The sequence below is a fragment of the Scyliorhinus torazame genome, unplaced genomic scaffold (assembly GCF_047496885.1).
Source record: "Scyliorhinus torazame isolate Kashiwa2021f unplaced genomic scaffold, sScyTor2.1 scaffold_81, whole genome shotgun sequence".
Lineage (NCBI taxonomy): Eukaryota > Metazoa > Chordata > Chondrichthyes > Carcharhiniformes > Scyliorhinidae > Scyliorhinus > Scyliorhinus torazame.
The window spans coordinates 667574-695082 of record NW_027307808.1 but is presented as its reverse complement, the minus strand read 5'-3'; the positions used below and the strand labels follow the sequence as shown (position 1 = coordinate 695082).

Sequence of the window (27509 nt, the reverse complement as noted above, 5' to 3'; positions counted from 1 at the left end):
GGTTTGGCATGTTACATTCAAGTTCAGAAATAATGGCAATAAATTTTGTACCGAGCACAGATTGTGTACGATGAAGCTTTGGAGGATTATCGGGAAAGTAGGACAAATCTCAAACGCGCAATAAAGAGGGCTAAAAGAGATCATGAAATATCTCTGGCTAACAGGGTTAAGGAAAATCCCAAAGCCTTTTATTCGTATATAAGGAGCAAGAGGATAACAAGAGAAAGGATTGGCCCACTCAAAGACAAAAGAGGGAATTTATGCGTGAAGGCAAGGAAATGGGTGAGACTCTTAATGAGGACTTTGCATCGGAATTCACCAAGGAGAGGGACATGACGGATGTTGAGGCTAGGGATGGATGTGGAAATACTCTAGGTCAAGTCGGCATAAGGAAGGGGGAAGTTTGGGGTATTTTAAAAGGCATTAATGTGGACAAGTCCCCAGGCCCGGATGGGGCCTATCCCAGGTTACTGAGGGAAGCGAGGGACGAAATAGCTGGGGCCTTAACAGATATCTTTGCAGCATTCTTGAGCAGGGGTGAGGTCCCGGAGGACTGGAGAATTGCTAAAGTTGTCCCTTTGTTTAAGAAGGGTAGCAGGGATAATCCAGGGAATTGTAGATCTGTGAGCTTGACGTCAGTGGTAGGCAAACTGTTGGAGAATAAACTGAGGGATAGGATCTATTCACATTTGGAAGAAAATAGACTTATCAGTGATAGGCAGCATGCTTTTCTGCAGGGCAGGTCATGTCTCACAAACCTAAAGGAATTAGTTGAGGGTCACAAAGTTAATTGATGAGGGAAGGGTTGTAGATGCCATATACATGGACGTCAGTAAGTCGTTTGATAAAGCTTCCCATGGTAGGTTGATGGAAAAAGTGAAGTCGTATGGGGTTCAGGGTGTACTAGCTAGATGGATAAAGATCTGGCTGGGCAACAGGAGATAGAAAGTCGTGGTGGAAAGGAGCATCTCAAAATGGAGAAAGGTGACTAGTGGTGCTCCACAGGGATCCGTGCTGGGACCACTTTGTTTCTGATATACATAAATGATCTGGACGAAGGTATAGGTGGTCTGATTAGCACGTTTGCAGATGATATTAAGATTGGTGGAGTTGCAGATAATAAGAACGACTGTCAGAGGATACAGCAAAATATAGATAGATTGGAAAGTTGGGCAGAGAAATGGCAGATGGAGTTCAATCCAGGCAAATGCTAGGTGATGCATTTTGGAAGATCTAATTCAAGAGCGGACTATACGGTTAATGGAAGAGTCCTGTGGAAAATTGATGTACAGAGAGATCTGGGGGTTCAGGTCCATTGTACCCTGAAGGTGGCAACGCAGGTCGATAGAGTGGTCAAGAAGGCATAAAGAATGCTTGCCTTCATCGGACGGGATATTGAGTTCAAGAGTCGGCAGGTCATGTTACAGTTGTATCGGATTTTGATTTGGCCACATTTGGAATACTGCGTGCAGTTCTGTTCGCCACATTACCAGATGGATGTGGATGCTTTAGAGACAGTGCAGAGGAGGTTCACCAGGATGTTGCCTGGTATGGAGGGTGTTGGCTATGAAGAAATGTTGAGTAGATTAAGATTGTTTTCGTTGGAAAGACGGAGGCTGAGGGGGACCTGATTGAGGTCCACAGCATTATGAGAGGTATGGACAAGGTGGAAAGCAACAAGCTTTTTCCAAGAGTGAAGGTGTCAATTATAAGGGGTCACGATTTCAAGGTGAGAGGGGGAAAGTTCAAGGGAGATGTGCGTGGAAAGATTTTTACGCAGAGGGTGGTGGGTGCCTGGAACGCTTTGCCAGTGGAGGTGGTAGAGGCGGGCACGATAGCATCATTTAAGATGCACCTAGACAGATATATGAACGGGCTGGGAACAGAGGGAAGTAGATCCTTGGAAAATAGGCGACAGGTTTAGATAAATGATCTGGATCGGTGTAGGCTGGGAGGGCCGAAGGGCCTGTTCCAGTGTTGTAATTTTCTTTGTTCTTTGTTCTTTGAGTGATGTTGCTGACTGGAAGTTGCTGATCAAGTTGTCACGCGTTACATGGTCAATTGGTGAATTTGGCGAAGGAGTTATCTTGTGTTAAAATCTTAGTTTCCAGGGCAACCGACTCGTCATATCCGTTAGACAAAAAAATATTAGGAATACATCTAGGAACATCTAAGAAGTAGACACTTTGGAAACCCAATCACCGTGTGTGACCCTGACTGGAAAATGTTTACGACGTTAATATTCCTTCCAATCGGTGAGTACATATTGTGCATATTAGCTTCAACGTCCCAAGGATTGTGGTTGTAATTGAGGAACTGTGTAAAACTGAGGAACTGCATCAACAGATGTAAGCCTGCATGTTTTTTTTGAATGCCCACTTCCTATATTTTGCAACTGAAAATATGAGACCGTGCAAGGAATTGTTTGCCTGATTTGCAACATAGAAGTCCTGCAGTGCAGAATGAAGCCATCGAGTTTGTAACAACCCACAGAAAGAGCACCCTACATAGGCTGACCCTACCCACCTGTGGATTAGCGTCACCGAACGGCATACCTTGGGACAAAAAGGCGGTGATCAATCCATCAATCCATCGATCCTGCAGCTATTTGGACCGTGGGGTAAACCGAGGCACCGGGAGGAAACCCACGCAGACTCGGGGAGAAAGTAAAATTCCACCCAGACAGTCACCCAAGGTCGGATTAGAACCCGGGTCCCAGGCGCAGTGCTAACCACTGTGCTCCCGTGCTGCCCTCTGTTCTTAAACTATGCGAAAATGTCACAGAGCATTTTGGTAAAAAGTCCGATCAAGGTAGAAAGTACACAATACCAACATCTGGAGGAGAGTGCGGGAATAGGGCCGTGGGGCAGTTTTTCGTCATAAGGTAGAAAGGATGCGGGCGAGGACCCTGGTGCAGGCAGTCAGCATCGCACAGAGCGACTACAGCCGGCGGGCCCTGCTGCAGACAGTCAGCATCACCAGGGTCCTCCACCTGCACGACCCTCTTGGTGTTGCTGACAGCTGCGCCAGGGTCGTCAACCTACACTCCCATCTTCGTGTTTCTGACTGCCTGCCCAGCGTCCTGAACCAGCAACATCAAGTGGATCTTTCAGGTAGAGGACCATGATGCAGGCAGTCAAAGAACAAAGAAAAGTACAGTACAGGAACAGGCCCTTCGGCCCTCCAAGCCCGTGCCGACCATGCTGCCCGCCAAAACTACAATTTTCTACAATTCCGGGGTCCGTATCCCTCTATTCCCATCCTAGTCATGTGTTTGTCAAGATGCCCCTTAAATGTCACTATCGTCCCTGCTTCCACCACCTCCTCCGGTAGCGAGTTCCAGGTACCCACTACCCTCTGTGTAAAAAACCTGCCTCGTACATCTCCTCTAAACCTTGCCCCTCGCACTTTAAACCTATATCCCCTAGTAATTGACCCTTTTACCCCGGGGAAAAGCCTCTGACTAGCCACTCTGTCTATGCCCCTCATAATTTTGTAGACCTCTATCAGGTGGCCGCTCAACCTCCTTCGTTCCAGTGAGAACAAACCGAGTTTATTCAATGCTCCTCATAGCTAATGCCCTCCATACCAGGTAACATTCTGGTAAATCTCTTCTGCACCCTCTCTAAAGCCTCCACATCCTTCTGCTAGTGTGGCGACCAGAATTGAACACTATACTCCAAGGCAGCTACAGCAAGTGGATCTTTCAGGTAGAGGACCATGATGCAGGCAGTCAGCTACACCAAGTGGATCTTTCAGGTAGACGACCATGATGCAGGCAGTCAGCTACACCAAGTGGATCTTTCAGGTAAAGGACACTGGTACAGGACCCTGGTACAGGCAGTCAGCTACACCAAGGTAAGTCGTGCAGGTGGAGGACCCTGGTACAGGCAGTCAGCTACACGACGAGGGTCGCGCAGGTAGAGGACCCTGGTACATTGCAGCCAGAAACACCAAGTGGATCTTTCAACTGGAGGGCCCTGGTGTAGGCAGTCAGCTACACAAAGTGGATCATTCTTGTGGAGGGCCTTAATGCAGGCAGTCAGCTACACCAAGTGGATCTTTCAGGTGGAGGACGCTGTGCATGCAGTCAGCTACACCAAGTGGATCTTTCAGGTAGAGGACCCTGGTACAGGCAGCCAGCTAAACTAAGTGGATCTTTCAAGTTGAGGACCCAGATTCAGGCAGTCAGCTACACCAAGTGGATCGTTCAGGTGGAGGACCCTGGTACAGGCAGTCAGCTACACCAAGAGGGTCGTGCAGGTGGAGGATTATGATGCAGGCAGTCAGCTACACCAAATGGAGCTTTCAAGTAGAGGACGCTGGTATAGGCAGTCAGCTACATCAAGAGGGCCGTGCAGGTTCTGGACCCTGGTACAGGCAGTCAGCTACAACAAGGGTGGTCGTGCAGGTGGAGGACTCTGATGCAGACATTCAGCTACACCAAGAGGGTCGTGCAGGTTGAGGACTGTGCAGGCAGTCAGCTATAAGAGGGTCGTGCAGTTGGAGGACCCTGGTACAGGCAGTCAGATACAACAAGGGTGGTCGTGCAGCTTGTGGACCCTGGTACATGCAGTCAACCACAACAAGGGTGGTCGTGCAGGTGGAGAAACCTGATGCAGGCATTCAGCTGCACCAAGGGTTGTCCTGCAGGTGGTGGATGATGATGCAGCCACTGGAGAGAAAGGCTTCTAACGAGCAGAAACTTATATCCAAGTTCTGCACACATGAGAAATGGCCTCAACGGGGACCTTGGATTCTTGTCGCATTACATTCGACATGAGGCAGCACGGTGGCATAGTGGTTAGCACAATTGGTTTTCTGCTCCAGAGTCCCGGGTTCGATTCCCGGCTGGGTCACTGTCTGTGTGGAGTCTGCATGTTCTCCCCACGTGTGCGTGGGTTTCCTCCGGGTGCTCCGGTTTCCTCCCACAGTTCAAGGATGTGCAGGTTAGGTGGATTGGCCATGCTAAATTACCCTCAGGGTCCAAAATTGCCCTTAGTGTTGGTTGAATGGGGTTACTGGGTTATGGGTGGTGTTTGCTTGGGTTGGGTGCTCTTTCCAAGAACCGGTGCAGACTCGATGGGCCGAATTGCCTCCTTATGCACTGCAAATTCTATGAAATTCTATGAAATTCAACCCCCACCATCTGGCCTGGTCTTGCGAAATCCTACCAACTGTCCTGGCTTTGGACAATTCACACCTCTATTTTATGTGATTATCTCTCTACAGTGGCTCCGTCTGGATCTGTAGACTTAAGTACCTGGAAAGATTCGCATGCAAAGTATCGTCTTCCATTTTTGACTTTGTCTATTTTTATGTTTGTGGAACCTACCTCTTCATTCACCTGAGGGAGGAGCAGTGCTCCGAAAGCTAGTGCTTGAAACAAACCTGTTGGCCTTTAACCTCGTGCTGTAAGACTTCTTACTGTGCTCATCCAAGTCCAACGCCAGCATTTCCACCAAGTAAATTGTGGAAGGCAGACGTTTACAAATTTGAGAGATGAGCTAGCAAGAGTGTATTGGTTCCAGCTATTGGAATGTTCTCTGTAAAACTATTTCAAAGCAGTAGGAGGCATTCAGAAGTGAAATTGTACAAGTGGCAGCCCAAGCAGGTGGCCAGAAATGATGAGGGCAATTCTGCCAAACTAGAGTCATGCGGTTACCCAGACGAGCGCAAATTCGGGGTCGAATGGCTGGACGTCTGGTTCCTGATACCGATTGACCCCAACTAAACGGGTTCAAATTCCATGAATGAATTATTCATGAAGGCCTAGAATTCAGCCAATCCCCTCGTCTGAGGCGTGGCGCGCTCCTGTTCAGTCATCAGTTCTCAGCTTTCTTCGAAAAGAGGAGAGCAGTCGCGGGGAATATACAAACGTTAATTTCTAATGTCAAAACGAAACAAAATGTTAGTTCATTGCGGTCACAAAATGCGCAATAGTGTGGAAAGACTGGAGCATAATAGAAAGTACTGCGGTGAAGTCAAAATGTAAATTCGGAAAGGAAAGTGGCAATAGAAACATTACTGGCAGTAGAATCAAGAGATCCGAACATGTTTTCCAGAAAATTAAGAGCAAGTGAGGGAGGTCCTCTGGATTTATATATAACTTTGATGAGGCCATAGCTGGAGCACTATGTGTAATTCTGATCCACACATCATAGGAAGGATGTGATTGTACTGAAGGGGATGTAGAAGTGATACGCCAGGATGGTGTCTGGGAGAGAATTGTAAAGTCATGGAGAGATGTTATCCAGAGAGGCTTCCGGTAATTTCACTGGAACAGAAAAGACTGAGGGGTTACCTGGTTATGGTATCCAAGATTATGATGGGCATGGACGGAGTAGATATGGAGCAGGTATTCCCCTTAGTTGAAAGGTCAGTCACGAGGCGACACAGGTTCAAGGTGAGGGTCAGAAGAATTTGGGGAGATTTGAAGGAAACCTTCTTACCCAGAGGGCGGTCCAGGATTGGAATTCACCTCCTGGGACGGTGATCGAGGCGCGTTGCCTTTATAAAGCACCTGGATGAGTACTTGGCATCTCGTAACATTCAATGCTATTTGCAAAGTGCTCGCAAAGGGATTAGATAGGCAGGTCACGTGTTTTCCATGTGTTGGTGCAGGTTTATTGTACCAAATGACATCTTTTGCATTGTATTATTCTGAGATTCGGTGAAAATCTAAGCACATTAGCGGCCCAATCCATACATGTTTAGGTCAATCGGCCTTACTAAATTGCCACTTAGTGTCCAGAGAAATGTAAATTAGGTGGCTTTGTCATGTCAAATTATCCCTCACGGTCCAAAGATTAGCTGGGGCTGTGGGGATATGGTGGGGAAGTGGGCCTTTGTTGGTGCTCTTTCAGAACGTCGGTACAGAGTCCGTAGGCAGAATGACCTTCCGCACAACAGGAGCCTATATCTCGATGACACCCCTCTGTTTCTATTGGGGCAAAGCAGGATTGGGCTATTATTTTGGATGATCTGCCATGATCATAATGGATGTTGGACCAGACTCGAAGGAGCGAATAACCTCCTCCTGCTACTGTTTTCTATGTTTCTAAGTGCAGAGCCCCCTATTTTGTTGCTGCTTTCAGGCATTCGTCCATATCGAGCCTTCTGATGTGTCCCAACCAGAGCAGCGCCCAACGTCACTGGGAATAGAGATGAGCTACTTGCCAGACTGCTCCAATGACGTGTGTCACATAAATCTGGGTCTGAGGTTTTAGCGTGGAGGCTACAAACCTTTACAGCCATGAACCCCCCCCCCTCAACCCCATTCAGACTGAAAAGGTCGCGTAGAATTATTAAATCTTGACGTCAATGGACGTATTTATCATTAGATTAACACCGATCGTATCTTCCTGATCTTCCAATTTTCCAAGATTGACACAGCACGGTAGCATTGTGGCTAGCACAATTGCTTCACAGCTCCAGGGTCCCAGGTTCGATTCCGGCTTGGGTCACTGTCTGTGCGGAGTCTGCACATACTCCCCGTGTGTGCGTGGGATTCCTCCGGGTGCTCCGGTTTCCTCCCACAGTCCAAAGATGTGCAGGTTAGGTGGATTGGCCATGATAAATTGCCCTTAGTGTCCACAATTGCCCTTAGTGTTGGGTGGGGTTACTGGGTTATGGGGTTAGGGTGGAGGTGTTGACCTTGGGTAGGGTGCTCTTTCCAAGAGCCGGTGCAGACTCGATGGGCCGAATGGCCTCCTTCTGCACTGTAAATTCTATGATCTATGAACTCCCAACAACCAACTCAACCCAACCAACTCCCTACCCTGTGGAGCAAGTGATCAGAATGTTCGCAATAGGAAGATAATTTGTGGTGTGGTAGATTCGATTTAGATTTATTGTCACGTCACCGAGTACAGTGTAGAGGACAGACCAGACAGTAAATAACGAGGACGAAAGCCTTAGAATCCAGGACTATATAAATGAGATGGTGAGATTGACTGTGAAAAATGGAATTTTACCCTGAGATGTGCGAGGTGCTGAATTTTGGGAGGACTAACGAGGCAAAGGAATACTGAATGAACGGCGGGAGGCTGTGCATTACAATGGAGCAGAGGTACCTTGTGGTGCATGTCCATAGATCCTTGTAGGAAGGCGGCGAAAGCATATGGGATGCCTCCCTGAATTAGCTCAATCATTAGATGTAAGCACATGCTTTAACAAGCACACTTCAAACCACATCTAGAGCTCTGTGCAATTTTGGCCGCCACATTCTGGGAAGAATTTGATTGCACCAAAAACGATCCAGAAGGGATTCACCTGCAGGTTGCCTGGGCTGGAGTGTTTCAGCTATGAAGAGAGGGTGGATAGTCTGTGATGGCTTTCCTAGGAGCAGAGGACGCTGGTGGTGGACGTTGCTGAGGTGCACAAAACTATGAGGGACGGAGAGACGGTACCTCGAAAGAAACTTTTACCCTTCGCGGAGGGTAATTAACCATGTGGGGGAGGGACGCAGGTTTAAGGTAAGGGGCAGGACGGTGGCGCAGTGGTTAGCATGTTTCCTCAGGGCGCCGTGGACCCAGGTTCGCTCCCGGCTTCGAGTCATTATCCATGTGGAGTTTGCACATTCTTGCCGTGTCTGCGTGCGTCTCACCCCTTCAACCAGAACAGAATGTGCAAGGTAGGTGGATTGACCGCGCTAAATTACCCTTTAATTGCAAAAAATAAATAAATTGAGTACTCTAAATTCATAGACAAAAGGACAGGGGCAGGAGATTGGAGACGCGGTTGAGGAAGAACCATTGACCCAGCGGGTGTTGTCGATCTGGAAACCACTGCCTAAAACGTTGAGAGAGCCGAGAACCCACATAATTTCAAACTCTACAGAATACAAGACTACGGACACACGGGCTGGAAAATGAGATTGGAAAGATAGGTGCATGATTGCCAGTGGAGACAGAATGGACCGAAGGCCACTCTATGTGCTGAAAGCTAAATGTCTCTTAAACCCCAGCGGTCTGAGGCTCTGGAAATCATTTGAGTTTCTATCTCCACATTCTGTTATTTGCGATGTGTGGAAAGAGTGCACGGAATGATGCACATTCTAGGTTTTTTTTTAACATTGTCACTCCTTTTCTTTTTAGTTCATTTCGGCTGGCTTCTCGGAATGGACATATGTGAGTAACCGATTTTAAAACTGAATACAATAATTGCAGTTTCTGGGCTAACGTGTCACCATTTAACTGTTTTCAGTCTTGGTGAGGAGATTAAAACAAGGTGGAAATAATCTGCTGCATGAATCAGTGTGCAACGTTCCTCTAATGCTTGAGCAATGTTTGCTGCTCTCAGACTTTCCTCCAATTGTGTATTGTGTTCGGAGCAGTGATTGCGACCTGCCCACTTCTTGTAGATTCTATTTGGCAGCAACATTCAGAACTAACGACAGTGTTTAACGTTGAAACAGTTGAACGAGTTATGTTGCAGAGAAGATAGCACACCCGTTGTCAAACTCCAGGAGGGAAGTGGAAAGCAGCGATGGTATACTAGGCAGAACTCCGTTCCCACTATGTCAATCTGTTCTCAGCTCCTAGTTGCATTTTCTATCCTGCTTACATTTGTTGTGCAATTAACATTTTCTAAATTATTGATGTGCCACGGTCAGCATCCTCATTCGCCATAATCACCCGCATTTACATTCCTTTTGTCTTTCTGTCCAGGATATCTTTGTCAATTTCCACACATGGCACGCTTCCTGTCCAGAGGTGCTGCCCCAATTCCCCCGCCCACATATTTATACATTTGGCGCTATTTCCAGTTCTCTCCAGCTTTGACAAATCCATCCAGACTTGAAACGTTAGCTCATGTCATTCTCAAGATGTTGGGATTGCCAAGTATCTTCTGATTTTGGAACCAGTTCTGTTGTAAGAACGTTTACGAAGCTTTACTCTCTATCGTTAATAAAACATAGTACATTTATTACAGCAAAGTATATTCATTGCAAAGTTAAAAGCTGTGATCAAGCAACATTGCAACCCTTATGTTATTTCAATGTGTGACTACTTAATGGTTAACCAATAATGAGGTCTGCGCTGATTGGCACGCCGATTGGAGAAATGTATTTAATGTGTGATCTGTTTGACTTCAGTTGATTTACCGATGCCAGACTTAACTTCGTTCCCGCCTTACGGACACTTTTTTACCGGAGAGAATATAACTTTGAATTGTCGTTGCCACTGTCCTGCCGTAAGGATCCAATATTATCACAACCGGAATCCTACAAATCGAAGGGATTATGACGAAGGACAGTGCAAGACGCACCTTGAATATAACGACACCGTGGTCATTGGAGGAATCTACAGTTGTGAATGCTTGGATTGGAGCGAAAAGGGCTGGAGGAGGTCAAATCTGAGCAATCCCATTTCGATAAATATTGGAGGTAGCTTATCAAAATAATTTATCTGAGCCATTAGACGACATTGCTATTGTTTAGGGATAGGGCATGCGTTCGAGCCCAAAAATATTTTTTTACGACTCTGGACAGACCGCAACGGTATCTGCGATACCATAAGGATTGTTCTATTAATTGGTAAGGCAGTGAGGAAAGGATATCTCGCTCCAGGGGGAATTTCACGGAGAGTAAGGATACGGTACATTAAAACAAACTTTATTGCGAACACAGTATTAAAATGTAATTGACATTACAAAAGAAAATAGCTTACAACTACTCCTTAAACAATTCTAATCAATGTAGTGACACAATAACCCTTAACTGGTACCTTCCCTTCCACTCAAACAGCAAAGCTATCTCGGGTCACAATCCACGTTTAAATACAGTTCGCAGACTCACAAGTATTTGCTGCATAGAGATGACTTGAATACTCTACTTTGAGAAAGAGAGATATTTTGAGACTGCTTGAAAGAGAGAGACCTGGCACATTGTGAGAATAATGCAGATATTTCGGCTGAGCTTCTTCAGAAACATGATCAGTTCCCTTTCCTGCCAATGACTAACGTTGGAAACCTCAACAGCTGACTACTTGGAGCCCTGGCTCCTCCCATTAGCTACTTCATCTTACTCATCTGATCACAATATCTCTAATTCACGACCCTGAAAGGAACCCTCTTAATAAAATGCAGATCCATTTACCAAGCGTTTACGATGCTTTAATCGCCCCCTCTCTCCAAAAACGCCTATGCTATATTTCAAATCAGGAGTTTTAAAAACGCTACTGCAACAGTGAAACACACACTAACCTATACCTTGAAGCCTTACTGCACTAACCACATAGACTACAATGTATCTGAAATTCCAACATTCATCAACATTGTTTGCACGCAAGATTCTTTATTTGTCATTGTGCTTCAAAACGTTCCAGATTTTTCCCCCCTGTTGCAGATCGACTTTCTCAACCGACTATCAACAAATTCAAAAATGTCGGACTTACTGGAAGCGGCGAAATTGTTCTTATTTCCTGCAATGGGGACATTCGCTCCTCCGGGGGCATGTTCCACTTGCACAGAAACCGGAGCGTGGAACCTGTACAATCTCATCACATGAATGGCGATCAGCGAACTGCGATCTTCAAAGTCAACGTTACGGGAAGTGATTCTCTGGGAGGTTATGGCTGCCGGTATCAAACAGATGTTTTAGGAAATTGGACGGATTCTCCATGGAGCAAGGATGTTGTGGTGACTGAGAATGATCAGGAACTGCGTATGGCAATGCCAGGTACGTTTCTTTATACCAATGTCTTTCCCATTGTTTCAACTGTAGTCAAATAGAAGATTGATTTAGTTTTAAAATTAGCTAACTTTTACTGAATATCTGCAAGGAACAATTGCGGGTGGGCGACTGTGTTGCCTTCTCATTTGCATGCATATTTAATTGCCAGTAGCAATTTGATTCCCTCATTCGTCATCTTCAAATAATGACGGCATAGTTAATAAGGGGGAAAAAATGAGTTCAAATACAAGTCACATGCATGGCTACCAATGAGGCAGTATGGCCACCTAATAGCAAACGTTGGAACGTGTATTGTCGTATTCAATTTATATGCCGCTAACTTTCAGGGAATTCCTGAATTCAACTTCCTTCGCTGTCCGACCTTGAATCGCCGCGTCATTGTTTTGAAGGTAGAGTTCATAGCAGGTAATGACTGGATTAACCCATTCTACGCTGCTCAACGGGGATAGATGAAACTTGCTATTTCATTTCCAGCATTGAATACATTCGGTGAATCGGCCACAATATATAAACAACAATTATTTTGAATTCAATCGGAGTTCGGCACAGTTTCCATCGAAGAAGCGATTCATCCCTCACAAAACAATAGTAAAAACAATTGTACTCTGTTGAAACGTTGGAGATGGTGGAATGAGGTGCAGCAAACTGCGCCCACGCAAGTATATAAACGATTGAACATTTGCCCGTTTAGCAGGGCTCTGACCTTTAGATTAGATTTTTAAAAATAGATGAATCGGATAGAAGGGGAACATCCCAATCCAGAGAAACTTACCCTGAGCTATCTCTTTCAACTTCTGGAAAATGGTAGCCCTCGATTCACAATATGGGTGACAGTGAGAAAATTAGCATTTAAACAGGGAAGTCCAAATATTCGACGAACACAGTGATCTGGAAAAGCTGCAGGTTGTAGATAAAGTTTCTGGAAGGATTGCTTTACTTATGTATTATGACTGACTTGATTACTGTTCAGGGGGAATGATTTCTAAGCTAACTGAATTTTGCAGAATAGTGAATCATTGAAAATTGGGAGGAGGACTGACCAGAGGCTGAAATCTACACTGACAACTTAGTCTCGTGAACAGATAGGTGGCGGGTGAATTTCAATGCAGAGTCGTGTATTTAGGTTGCCAGAATATGAACAGACGACATAAGCTAAGAGCTGCAATGTTTGGGGCTGTGCAGGAGCGAATTGACTTGGGTGCATAAGTGTACTGATCATTGAGGTTAGCAGGAAAGGTTGAGAGAAAGTATAACTTAGAGTATAGTGTTCTGGGCTTTATTACGAATGGCATAGAGTACAAGCGGAAGTGAGTTATGCGGAACATATATGAGACCCGAGTTTGATCTCAGGAGGAATACTCTGTTCAGTTCTGTTTGCTGCAGTACAGGGACTGCAGAAGGGATTCACAAGAATGGTTCCAGGGACAAGAAACGTCAGTTATGAGGTTAGATTGGAGGCTGATTTGGAGAAAACTGTCTAAGAGGAGACTTGACTTCTGTGCACAATATCAGAAGAGGGCTGGACAGAGCCTATAAGCATACACAGAACCACACATAGCAAATAGATGCAGTTGGAGGCCATTCGGCCCTTTTGAACCTGCTCCATCTTTCACTGCGATCATGGCTGATCATAAATGGCGTGTCCTGGTCCTACCTTCCTTCGAGAATCCTTGATCCCTTTTGTCCCAAGAGCTCTTTCTAATTCCTTCCTGAAGTTACACAACGTTTTCGCCTCAAATATTCCACAGATTGATCATGCTCTCGGTAAAGACAATTCTGCTCATCTAAGACATAAATCTGTATGCTCAAACTATGGCCCACCAGTTTTGGGCTGCCCCACAACTGGAACCATTGATTCTGATTCTACCCGGTCTAATCTTCAGTATTTTCTGTTTCTATTGCCTTCATTGGCCGGGGCATTGAGTATAAGAATTGGCAAGTCATGTTGCAGCTGTATAGAACCTTAGTTAGGCCACACTTGGAGTACAGTGCAGTGTTCAATTCTGGTCGCCACACTACCAGAAGAATGTGGAGGCTTTAGAGAGGGTGCAGAAGAGATTTACCAGAATGTTGCCTGGTATGGAGGGCATTAGCTATGAGGAGCGGTTGAATAAACTCGGTTTGTTCTCACTGGAACGAAGGAGGTTGAGGAGCGACCTGATAGAGGTCTGCAAAATTATGAGGGACATAGACAGAGTGGATAGTCAGAGGCTTTTCCCCGGGGTAGAGGGGTCAATTACTAGGGGGCATAGGTTTAAGGTGAGAGGGGCAAGGTTTAGAGTAGATGTACGAGGCAGGTTTTTTACGCAGAGTGTAGTGGGTGCCTTGAACTCGCTACCGGAGGAGGTGGTGGAAGCAGGGACGATAGTGACATTTAAGGGGCATCTTGACAAATACATGAATAGGATGGGAATAGAGGGATACGGACACAGGAAGTGTAGAAGATTGTGGTTTAGTCGGGCAGCATGGTCGGCACGGGCTTGGAGGGCCGAAGGGCCTGTTCCTGTGCTGTACATTTTTTTGTTCTTTGTTCTATAATATCCCCCATCACTCTTCTAGCGCCGATCAATATAATACCAACTGACTTAATCCCTCCACATCTATCATCCCAGGAATCAACCTAGTAAACTGTCGTGCACTCGCTCGATAGCAATAACATCTTCCCTCACATAAAGGCACCACCATTGCACACAATGCTCCAAGTGTGGCCTCACCGATGCGCGATACAATTACAGTAAAACATCCCTATTCCTGTACTCAAATTCTCTCACTTTGAAGGCCGACATGTCATGTGACTTCTTTATTGCCTGCTGTACCTGCGCGCTTACTTTCAGCGACAGTTATACGAGGAGACCAATGTCTCGTCGAGGAGTAGCTCACAAAACGAACGAGACGAGGGGGCACAGATTACAAGGCGAATCGCAGACATGGCGATTGTGAAAAACAGCATTATCAAAGAGAGTGGTTCGGGGTCTGCAATGCACTTCCTGGAAGTGTGGGGGAGGCAGGTACAATCGAAGCATTCAGGAGGCCACTGGATGGCGCTACGCATAGAAGCAATATACAGATGTGCGGGTGAAAGGCAGCGGATATGCACGGTGTGATGGTTCGAATTTAGGGGGCCGTTGTCGACACGCTGGGCAAAATGGTCTTCATTAATGCCGGAAAAATTATGTGATGCTATAACATAGCAGCTAGACCACTGCAGGCACGTCAGTGTGTGAGGCAGAAATGACACCGATTGCAGATGCGCAATCCCATCAGATTCCTGGTAAGGAAGTGAGGTATTGGAATGAAACGTTATATTTCAAGTTAAGGTCTAACAGCACGACAACCCAATTTTGCTCTGCACTAAATGCATCATCCAACGACATGTAAGTTTTTCTACATCGAGTGAGCGCAAGGCTGGCACCTAACTGTGAGAGTGCTGTCCAATCAAGAACACAATGGAAATGCCTGCTGCCTTAATGACCTGATCGGCTTTGCTCATCTCGGGAACCAGAGGGAAGGCGAGTAGATTTCCAAGAAAGTGACAGGACAAAGCTTTCCCGGGATAGTGTGGATCAGAGTAAAATCCCGGGTTTAAGAGAAAATTCAAAGTGGTGGAATTGCAATTATTCCACCAGGAAGACCCAACGACATCCGAGATTTAATGTAACAGATATTGTTTTAAATAAGCATTTGGTATCGCCACACTCGGCATACATATATGTACAGTGCCCATTGGATTGAGGGGCATGTCTATAAGCTACAGTTGTTCATCAACTCAAAATTGATCCGCATTATTTTTCATCTATTTAATGCAATGTCCTTGAGTTAAAAACGCAACCTGATTGGTACATATTTGGTACAAGTACATTTTAAAGATTTGCAGCGTCGTTAACGCACACAGGGGATATCTGCTTCCCCAGGCCTGTGTTTCGCGGTGGCGCACCGTTCGCTAGAGGATTCCCTCGTCCCGTCGCCAGTAACTGAGATTTTTCCATTGTAGCCACCCCACACCGACGATGACAAACATGCAAACGGCCGGTTCGCCATGGGGCGGGATTCTCCGTCCCACTGCACCAGTTTCCTGGTACTCTGCAATGCCAGCCAGCAGCAGGATTCCCCGTCCCACCAGCCGGCTAAAGTGGTGGTGGATCTTGCTGAGGTGCACAATCACCCGCGTTTACATTCCTTTTGTCTTTCTGTCCAGGATATCTTTGTCAATTTCTCCACATGGGACGCTTCCTGTCCAGAGGCGCTGCTCCAATTCCCCCGCCCACATATTTATACATTTGGCGCTATTTCCAGTTCTCTCCAGCTTTGACAAAGCCATCCAGACTAGAAACGTTAGCTCATGTCATTCTCAAGATGTTGGGATTGCCAAGTATCTTCTGATTTTGGAACCAGTTCTGTTGTAATAACGTTTACGAAGCTTTACTCTCTATCGTCAATAAAACATAGTCCATTTATTACAGCAAAGTATATTCATTGCAATGGTAAAAGCTGTGATCAAGCAACATTGCAACCCTTATGTTATTTCAATGTGAGGCTACTTAATGGTTAACCAATAATGAGGTCTGCTGTGTGATTGGCACGCCGATTGGAGAAATGTATTTAATGTGTGATCTGTTTGACTTCAGTTGATTTACCGATGCCAGACTTAACTTCGTTCCCGCCTTACGGCCACTTTTTTACCGGAGAGAATATAACTTTGAATTGTCGTTGCCAATGTCCTGCCGTAAGCATCCAATATTATCACAACCGGAATCCTACAAATCGAAGGGATTATGACGAAGGACAGTGCAAGACGCACCTTGAATATAACGACACCGTGGTCATTGGAGGAATCTACAGTTGTGAATGCTTGGATTGGAGCGAAAAGGGCTGGAGGAGGTCAAATCTGAGCAATCCCATTTCGATAAATATTGGAGGTAGCTTATCAAAATAATTTATCTGAGCCATTAGACGACATTGCTATTGTTTAGGAATACGGCATGCGTTCGAGCGCAAAAATATTTTATTACGCCTCTGGACAGACCACAACGGTATCTGCGATACCATAAGGATTGTTCTATTAATTGGTAAGGCAGTGAGGAAAGGATATTTCGCTCCTGGGGAATTTCACGAAGAGTAAGGATACGGTACATTAAAACAAACGTTATTGCGAACACAATGTTAAAATGTAATTGACATTACAAAAGAAAATAGCTTGCAACTACTCCTTAAACAATTCTAATCAATGTAGTGGCACAATAACCCTTAACCTGTACCTTCACTTCCACTCAAACAGCAAAGCTATCTCGGGTCACAATCCACGTTTAAATACAGTTCGCAGACTCACAAGTATTTGCTGCATAGAGATGTCTTGAATACTCTACTTTGAGAAAGAGAGACATTTTGAGACTGCTTGAAAGAGAGAGACCTGGCACATTGTGAGAGTGATGCAGATATTTCGGCTGAGTTTCTTCAGAAACATGATCAGTTCCCTTTCCTGCCAATGACTAATGTTGGAAACCTCAACAGCTGACTACTTGGAGCCCTGGCTCCTCCCATTAGCTACTTCATCTTACTCACCTGATCACAATATCTCTAATTCACGACCCTGAAAGGAACCCTCATAATAAAATGCAGATCCATTTACCTGCGTTTACGATGCTTTAATCGCCCCCTCTCTCCAAAAACGCCTATGCTATATTTCAAATCAGGAGTTTTAAAAACACTACTGCAACAGTGAAACACACACTAACCTATACCTTGAAGCCTTACTGCACTAACCACATAGACTACAATGTATCTGATATTCCAACATTCATCAACACTGTTTGCACGCAAGATTCTTTATTTGTCATTGTGCTTCAAAACGTTCCAGATTTTTTTTCCCCTGTTGCAGATCGACTTTCTCAACCGACTATCAACAAATTCAAAAATGTCGGACTTACTGGAAGCGGCGAAATTGTTCTTATTTCCTGCAATGGGGACATTCGCTCCTCCGGGGGCATGTTCCACTTGTACAGAAACCGGAGCGTGGAACCTGTACAATCTCATCACATGAATGGCGATCAGCGAACTGCGATCTTCAAAGTCAACGTTACCGGAAGTGATTCTCTGGGAAGTTATGGCTGCCGGTATCAAACAGATGTTTTAGGAAATTGGACGGATTCTCCATGGAGCAAAGATGTTGTGGTGACTGAGAATGATCAGGAACTGCGTATGGCAATGCCAGGTACGTTTCTTTATATCAATGTCTTTCCCATTGTTTCAACTGTAGTCAAATAGAAGATTGATTTAGTTTTAAAATGATCTAACTTTTAGTGAATATCTGCAAGGAACAATTGCGGGTGGGCGACTGTGTTGCCTTATCATTTGCATGCATATTTAATTGTCAGTAGCAATTTGACTCCCTCATCCGTCATCTTCAAATAATGACGGCATAGTTAATAAGGGGGGAAAAATGAGTTCAAATACAAGTCACATGCATGGCTACCAACGAGGCAGTATGGCCACCTAATAGCAAACGTTGGAACGTGTATTGTCGTATTCAATTTATATGCCGCTAACTTCCAGGGAATTCCTGAATTCAACTTCCTTTGCTGTCCGACCTTGAATCGCCGCGTCATTGTTTTGAAGGTAGAGTTCATAGCAGGTAATGACTGGATGAACCCATTCTACGCTGCTGAACGGGGAGAGATGAAACTTGCCATTTCATTTCCAGCATTGAATACATTCGGTGAATCGGCCACAATATATAAACAACAATTATTTTGAATTCAATCGGAGTTCGGCACAGTTTCCATCGAAGAAGCGATTTATCCATCACAAAACAATAGTAAAAACAATTGTACTCTGTTGAAACTTTGGAGATGGTGGAATGAGGTGCAGCAAACTGCGCCCACGCAAGTATATAAACGATTGAACCTTTGCCCGTTTAGCAGGGCTCTGAACTTTAGATTAGATTTTTAAAAATAGATGAATCGGATAGAAGGGGAACATCCCAATGCAGAGAAACTTACCTCTTTCAACTTCTGGAAAATGGTAGCCCTCGATTCACAATATGGGTGACAGTCAGAAAATGAGCATTTAAACAGGGAAGTCCAAATATTCGACGAACACAGTGATCTGGAAAAGCTGCAGGTTGTAGATAAAGTTTCTGGAAGGATTGCTTTCCTTATGTATTACGACTGACTTTATTACTGTTCAGGGGGAATGATTTCTAAGCTAACTGAATTTTGCAGAACAGTGAATCATTGAAAATTGGGAGGAGGACTGACCAGAGGCTGAAATGTACACTGATAACTTAGTCTCGTGAACAGATAGGTGGCGGGCGAATTCCAATGCAGAGTCGTGTATTTAGGTTGCCAGAATATGGACAGACGACTAAGCTAAGAGCTGCAATGTTTGAGGCTGTGCAGGAGCAAATTGACTTGGGTGCATAAGTGTACTGATCATTGAGGTTAGCAGGAAAGGTTGAGAGAAAGTATAATTTAGAGTATAGTGTTCTGGGCTTTATTACGAATGGCATAGAGTACAAGCGGAAGTGAGTTATGCGGAACGTATATAAGACTCGAGTTTGATCTCAGGTGGAATACCCTGTTCAGTTCTGTTTGCTGCAGTACAGGGACTGCAGAAGGGATTCACAAGAATGGTTCCAGGGACAAGAAACGTCAGTTATGAGGTTAGATTGGAGGCTGATTTTGAGGAAACTGTCTAAGAGGAGACTTGACTTCTGTGCACAATATCAGAAGAGGGCTGGGCAGAGCCTATAAGCATACACAGAACCACACATAGGAAACAGATGCAGTTGGAGGCCATTCGGCCCTTTGAACCTGCTCCATCTTTCACTGCGATCATGGCTGATCATAAATGGCGTGTCCTGGTCCTACCTTCCTTCCAGAATCCTTGATCCTTTTTGTCCCAAGAGCTCTTTCTAATTCCTTCTTGAAGTTAGACAACGTTTTCGCCTCAAATATTCCACAGATTGATCATGCTCTCGATAAAGACATTTCTGCTCATCTCAGACATAAATCTGTATGCTCAAACTATGGCCCACCAGTTTAGGGCTGCCCCACAACTGGAACCATTGATTCTGATTCTACCCTGTCTAATCATCAGTATTTTCTGTTTCTATAATATCCCCCATCACTCTTCTTAGCGCCGATCAATATAATACCAACGTTCCAGAGCATTCCGTTGCCCAGATTTCATTCTGTCAGATAGTCAGTGGTCACTTCCAGGTGCTTCCCGATACTGACATCCAGCAAATAACCCTGCACCATTGAACCGAGCGTTCAACCACGCCGAGTATGACACAATTAATTCGGTACACCACTTGTTTTTCATACAGTTGAACTGTCAGTAGCCTTCCAATGCCTGAAATAGATGAGGGAATCGATGTGTCAGCGTTACTCCCATTTTCCGGGGATGGCTGGGACAAACGAAAATAAACCCTTTTTATTCTCCTTTCATAGACATCCCTCCCACCTCGCTGCCCTTGGTGAGGCATTGCCTGAGTGTCTTGTTGCTCGTTGGTATGGTGCTAATCATCGTTGAACACAAAGTAAACGACTTATCACAAAAAGGTACGACTATGAAGTTATTCTGCTGCCCTCTACAAAATCAGTAATGTCTATACAAATACTCAATAGCATTCAGCCACGCAGAATGTACAACACAGACGGTCAGCCGGCCACCGAACTTAATGCCCTAGTATCCTTCTCTGGTTCAGGGGTGGAACCTGCACCTACCGTGCATATTGAGGCTATTCTTACCACCGAGTGTGCACCGACATTCTGAAAGAGCACCTACCAAGACCAACTTCCCCAGCGCATCCGCCTAACCTGCACGCCTCGGGACACTAAGGGACAATTTAGCATAGCGCATCCACCTAACCTGCACATCGTCCGACGATAAGGGGCATATTAGCATGGCCAGTCCACCTAACTTGCACATCCTGGGACCCTCAGGGGCAATTTAGAATGGCCAATCCACCTAACCTGCACATCCTGGGGCGGTTAGGGGCAATTTAGCATGGGCAATCCAATTACCCTCCAGGGGACTCTCGGAATCTGACACATCTTAATTCAAGATTCTTTTATTTTTCTGCGTTCGCAGATAATTCTGGCACTGTCTTTTTCACACACACCCTCTGCCCGCCGCCAATACCCCGACACCCTCCCTCCCGAAAGACCCTCCTTTCTCCTCTCTCCCCACCACACCCCCTTCATTTACCTTCTATTTGTCCAGAGGCGAGGGTATCTGGTCTCCAGCGCAAAGTTTAGTGCGTGTTCCATTTGTTTTTGTAGATATGTGTGTGGACTGTTTTAATAATGAGAGTATCATATCCCCCCCCCCCCCGTACGTTGGTACTGAGGGGAAGGTTCCCTCTTTCTCCAATACAAAATTAGTGTTTGTACCGTTTGACCTTACATATATTTTTTACTGTTTTAATGAAAAGATATCGCCAATCCAACTAACCTGCACATCTTTGGGCACTAAATGGCAATTCAGCTGGGGGACTCCCGGAATCTGGCACATCATAAATTATTTTGTTTTTCTGCCTCCGTAGATAGTTCAGGCAATGGCCCATTGGGAGCTCTCCACCACCCCCCTTGCCCGTCTCTCCCCACCAGAACCCTCTCTTTCCCTTCTGTTGGTACAGGGCGAGGTATCTCGTCTCTCCAGCGCAAAGTTTAGTGCTTGTACGGATTTTTTTTGTACATCTGTATTGTGAACTGTTTTAATAATCAGAGTATCCTACACCCTCCCCTCCTCGTACGTTGGTACAGAGGGGAGCGTACCCTGTTTCTCCAATACAAAATTAGTGTTTGTACCGTTTGGCCTTGTATACATTTTTTTCCTTTTTTAATAAAAAGAAATGGCAAGTCCACCTTACCTGCACAGGTGTGGACTGTTGCCTGTAACCGGACACCCGGAGGCAACCCGCGAAGACACGGGCCGAAGCGCAAAATCCACACGGTTACCCAGAGTGGGAATTGAACCCAGCAAAGTGAGGCAGCGGGACTAACCCAATTTGCGAATGTGCCGCTCATTCTCTCCTGAATGCAAACCTATTCCTCTGGTTCTACTATTGGAATAGTAATTTCACGCAGCACATCAGCGGCCTCTCAAAAAATGTCTCAATTGCGTTGAAAGGCAATTATTTCAGTCTGTTCATCTTTTCATGTTTGGCACAGACTCCCAATTCTTCAATGATACTCTTTCTCCCACACTTTGGATAAGGCCAGTCCCTATTTCTGTAACATGCAAACTGAAAATACCCAAAGTGTGGCTTCACCTGGCTTCCATATAATTTGTCTATTATTTCTGTGCGTTTCAATGCACTCCACCGACACTGAAACCAAAGTTTGTTAATTAATTTATTGTGCCTTATGGATCTCACTGAATTGGACCAGTCAGTTGTTTTTGTATCCTTGCTCCGGGATTCCATCTTTCCTTGTTCCTTTTTTAAATTGTCATGTAATTTGAATTCTATTTTACTGAACAATACGAATTTCGTCAACAGTATCTGTGCAATATTTTATTTCCATGCCAATTCTTAAATAGCTATATGGATTATGATTCAACAAATGCAATCATCCTTTCAAATGATGCCATTTCACCCAAATTCTTTTCATCACTGAATTTACAAATTGTGTTTTGATTCAAAATAAGGCCATGAGACGTCGGACCAGAGGTAGGCCGTAGGGCCCACCGAGATAGCTCCGCCACTTATTGAGATAATAAGTCACCTGCTAATGCTCGCATTCCTAGCATTGTTTGGCATCTTTGAATTCGCCTTTATATGTGTTTCTGGAACAGACCTCTGCATTCACCTGAGGAAGGAGCAGCGCTCCGAAAGCTAGTGACATCGAAACAAACCTGTTGGACTTTAACCTGGTGTTGTAAGACTTCGTACTGTGCTCACCCCAGTCCAACGCCGGCATCTCCACATATTGAGATAATGGCTGCCCAGAATTTATTATCCTCAACTCCACGTTTCCGCCTTATCTCCATTATCCACGATTCCCTTTCAGATTAAAAATGTGCCGATCTCAGCGTTGAACACAGTTAACTACCCAGACTCTACAGCTCTCTGTGGTAAAGAACTCCACAGATTCACTGCCCTCTGTGAGAAGATATTGCTGCTCATCTCTGTTCCAATTGGGCGCCACGTTACTCAGAGATGATGCCTTCAAGTCTTAGTCAGTCACACAAGAGCAAATATTCTCTCAGCAGCTACCCTGTCAAACCCCCTGATAATCCAATATGTCGCAATAAGGTCGCCTCTCATTCTTCTTCACTCCATTGAATACAGGCCCTCTCCTTATGGGAAACCACTCCATACCCAGGATCGTTGTCAGAAATTGACAGGTCGTGTGCTAGCAATGCAAGTCATAAGTTCTTGGTCTCAAATCACCCTCCCTCCTGGTTCTCCACATCCACTTAACCCTGTGTGCTATCAATCAGGAATATATCGACATCCATCTAGAAACTATTTAATAACACAGACTACACCACACTATGAGCAACGAGTTCCACAAATTCCCATCCTCTGCGAAAAGTTATTCCTCCTCTTCTAACTATAAATCTACCACCTCTCAACCTATATCTGTGACCCCGCGCTGCAGATTTCCCCCAAGGGGAACAATTTGACGACATTGATTTCATTCATCCCTCCTAATATTTTGTAGACCTCCATCGGCTCTCTGTTATTCTTATGAGCGCCAGCGAGTAGATGCGTAACTTGATTCCTATAGGGCTTACCAACAGACATGGCAAAGGCAGTTTCCGAACGGATGGTGAGGCTAATAACTAATGCCCAATATCTCAGAATGTGTGTCGACCATTCAGGTACGAGATGAGGGGACATTCAATGACCCAAGCGGCATATACGTCAGGGAATACAGGTGTGATAGTCTCGGCGACAATCTATTGACCAATCAAGTTGCCCATGCGAAAAGTGGGGTTGAACCGCAATATTGAACACCTGCATTTCCTGTAATGTCAGAACAACGTTGCTGTCAAACTGACTGCAGGATTTAGATTAGGATTAGCTTTTATTTAACTGTAATGCATTACGCCGAATGTTGGTGAGGGGCAGAATAGTGAAGGTCCGCTTTCAATATGGGAAGTCACTTTCCAGATTGTATGAAATGACATTGTCCTCCTGGTCACATGTTTTATGATGAGCCGGATTGTCCAGTGATGCATTTCTCTTATCTCCATTCTCATTTTCCCAATAGCAGACGTAGTTGAAATCCTGATGATGTTGAATGTCTTGCGCATTCCAAGTTGGAAGGCCGACCTGTACCATTTACATGAAACCTGTTTTCCTTTTTCTAAATGTCCACTCTATTTCCTGTTCAATCGCAATTGGGTAGTTCAGCACCTTGTCATTACGTTCACTCAGTGCTCAGGTTTTCAGAACGCTCCCTTCAAGTATTGGTTCTATTTGCGTGTGTATCCATCAACATATGTATGTACACACATATATTATAAATATATACATGTTTGTGTGTCTGTTCTGTGTGTGTGTGTTGCGTACATGGGTATGTATGCGTATGAGCACGTTGTATGTGTCTATGTGTTTGCTATATTTGCGTGCACAGGTGTGAGGTGTATGTTCTGTGTGGGTATGTGTACATGGTTTTGTGCGTAGATGTGCGTGTTAAATATGTGTGTGAATGTGTGTGTAGATGTATACGTGTGTTTGTGTGTGTGGTGTGTGCCATGTGTGCGTGCGTATGTTTGTGTGCGTGCATGTACGTTTTTTGGTATGCACACATGTTTGCGTATATGTGTGGGTGTTTCTGCGTGTAAATGTGTGCATTCGTGTGTGTGCGTGCTTCAGTGTATGTTTATGTCAATCTGTATGACACTTTCTATGAAGACGTTCAGGATCATTTTTCGCCTCCGAGAACGGGGTTTGGAAAACCCCGGAAGGTGAGCGAGATGTGCTCCTCATTCAGAGGACACATTCAGAATGTGAGGAAAAGTTACACAGGAGAGGAAAACACCTTGCTCATCTCAATTGTAATATTCTAACACATGACAGTGAATTCATGTTTTGTTATTGCCTCCAGGTAGGATACCATTGAACACCAGAGGCTCTGCGGTGTTTTGCAACAGGGACAAATCAGTCCATATATCACTTGGTTAATTCGCTGTTTCAAGAGTGGCTTCTGCATAGGGCATGTTGCAAGTGTGTGCAATTTAAGCATTTGTTTCTGAGTGCTTTATAACAGCTGCTGGAAGATGTCTCCACTTTTAAAGTGCTGTCTCATAGAACCATAGAACTTACAGTGCAGAGGGAGGCCATTCGGCCCATCTAATCTGCAGAGGCCCCTGGAAAGAGCACCCTACTTATACCCACTCATCCACCTTACACCCGTAACCCATTAGCCCCTAAACCGTTTTGGACACTAAGAGCAATTTATCATGGCCAATCCACCTAAGCCGCACATCTTTGGACAGTGGGATGAAATCTGAGCATCCGGAGGAAACCAACGCAGACACGAGGAGAACGTGCAGACAGTGACCCAAGCCGGGAATCGAACTTTGGGCCCTGGAGCTGTGACGCCACAGTGCTAACCACTGTGCCACCGTGCCGCCGACATACCAAGGTGACTGCAGTCGCTACTGACACCTATGTGTGAGAATCATAGGTTTGTTCCCGGATGGATGAACGCAATCTATGAGAGGTGGGAGAAGCAGGAGTATGGCGGGTGAGGGATCTATTTTTAGGGGAACAGTTTGCAGGTTTGGCGGTGCTGAAGAAGTTTGAGTTACCGCAGGGTAGCGAGTTCCGATATCTGCAGTTTCGGGTTTGGCGTGGTAGGAGCTGCCTACTTTCTCCAAATACTGCTGGATAAGCTGTTAGCGCCAGACATGGTGCGGAAGGAGGATCTGTGATATTTATACCTGGTTGTGAGAGGAAGAGGCGATGTGAGTGCAAAGGTTCAAGGGCAGGAGGGGAGAAGAAGTGGGGACCGAGGTAGTTTGAGGGGATAGAGTAAGATATAGTACTGGGTTAATGCGGAGTCCTCATTTGCGAGGCCGCACGGTGGCACGGTGGTAAGCATTGCTTCCGCACAGCGCCAAGGAATCAAATTCAATTCGCACTTCCGGTCACTGTCTGTGCGGAGTCTGCACGTTCACCCCGTGTCTGCGTGGCTTCCCTCCGGGTTCACGGTTTCTTACCACAGTCCATAGATTTGCAGGTTAGGTGGATTGGCCATGTTAAATCTCGCTTGGTCTCTAATATGCTTACGTGGGGATATTGGGTTGCGGGGATAGGGGTCTTAGGCAGCGTGCACTTTGAAATGATCCATGCACACTCAATATTCCGAATGGCCTCCTTCTGCACTGCAGCGAGTCTCTTCTATTCTATGATGTTCAATCTAAGGGGGTGCAGAGGGAACATATGACATATGCTCTAATGAGGATGATCTTTCCAGGAATTGAACATCCCAATGAGCAGTGTGGGCGGATTCCGGCGAACCACGCCCAACTTGTCTGAGGTGTGAGAAAATGGAGATTATGGGGTAATATGTTCCAGACGATGCGCAATGGCTGGGTTAGCACAGTGGGATAAACAGCTGACTTGTAATGCAGAACAAGGCCAGCAGCGCGAGTTCAATTCCCGCACACGGCCTCCCCGAGCAGGTGACGGAATGTCGCGACTCGGGGCTTTTATAGTAACGTCATTGAAGCCTACTTGTGACAATAAATTATTGTTATTATTAATGATTGTTTTTGTGGGTGTTTTTTGCAACACAATCTTGTTTGTGTTTGCAATAAAATATATGTTTTAAAATGGTCACTGTAATCATTCTGGAGGATGAGGTCCACATTAGTTCGTCAGAACACGTGGTAAAAAATCGAAATAGTTCTGGTCGCTTTGTAAATGAAACATGTTTCAGTCTTGTCAGGGGAATGTTTTACTGAGAAAAAAGCCATATCGGAGCTTTAAAAAAGCTCATCATCCTTATATTGACATCTAGTTCCGGAAATGCAGGTAGAGTTAATTGTTTGAGTGCAGCTGATAGTTTTATGATCATAACGGAAGAAACTATAAAACATGTTTAATTGGATGCAGAGTTTGATTCCTGGATCTGTAAACCCTCCAATAACGGCTTTCAGAGATCATTTTAAATTCTGGAAGTTCGAATTAAATTTATTTAAACATACTCAGTAGGCTTTTGTGCATACCAAAAAACGATAAGCTGTTAAAGCAGCTCAGCGTAATCAAGCTGAAGGTTAAACAGTTTAGACGTACACTCTCGAGAGTTTAGAAGAACGAGGGAACATTTAACTAAGGAATATAAAATGAGTATAATCTTTAATTGTCACAAGTAGGCTTACATTGTGAAAAGGGGATTTTTGGAGAAAGTTGAAAATAAACCATATTGCATAACTCTGATAGTTTAGAACCAAACTATTATGTTCATGCACTTGCTCTGTTGAAGCCACAGAAAGAAAGTTTGAGTTGTGTTAAATCTTGTGGTGCAGTGCTAAAGGTTGAAATAAGCTGTACAGTTTAATCATGAAATGACGATGCTTTCGAACAGTGGATCATCAACATGTAATCTCACCTTGGCTCAAGTGTCATCAATCAATTCTTTTTCTTTTTTGTGTTGTTTAATTGAGAATAATGATGGCAGTTGAAGATATTTTATTCACTGTATTGGTTCGCATTGCTTAAGCGAAAATTACAAGTTATATTATTCTGTCGTGTTAAAGACATTTTGATGCTGTGTTGTAATAAAGTTTGTTTTCATATACCATATCTCTATTTATTGATGCATTTATTACCGGAGTGAGGTATCCT

At 44.9% G+C, this 27509-nt stretch overlaps 1 protein-coding gene across 1 annotated transcript; it reads left to right on the top strand.

Moving 5' to 3' along the window:
- Nucleotides 1–2192: 2192 nt before the first annotated feature.
- On the top strand, nt 2193–27437 carry LOC140405571 (uncharacterized). The gene is made up of 8 exons (XM_072494129.1): nt 2193–2255; nt 9099–9131; nt 10100–10390; nt 11351–11683; nt 16324–16614; nt 17574–17906; nt 20149–20259; nt 24763–27437. Exons 1-8 carry the CDS (start codon nt 2225–2227, stop codon nt 24837–24839), a joined length of 1500 nt encoding a protein of 499 aa, XP_072350230.1. The 5' UTR covers nt 2193–2224; the 3' UTR covers nt 24840–27437.
- Nucleotides 27438–27509: the final 72 nt, after the last annotated feature.

Excerpts from the sequence above, each read along its gene's own strand:
- LOC140405571 (XM_072494129.1), top strand. The coding sequence starts at position 2,225 with ATGTTTACGACGTTAATATTCCTTCCAATCG. Across the intron at positions 10,391-11,350 it reads CATTTCGATAAATATTGGAG|ATCGACTTTCTCAACCGACT; the intron begins GTAGCTTATCAA and ends CCCCTGTTGCAG. Across the intron at positions 17,907-20,148 it reads ACTGCGTATGGCAATGCCAG|ACATCCCTCCCACCTCGCTG; the intron begins GTACGTTTCTTT and ends CTCCTTTCATAG.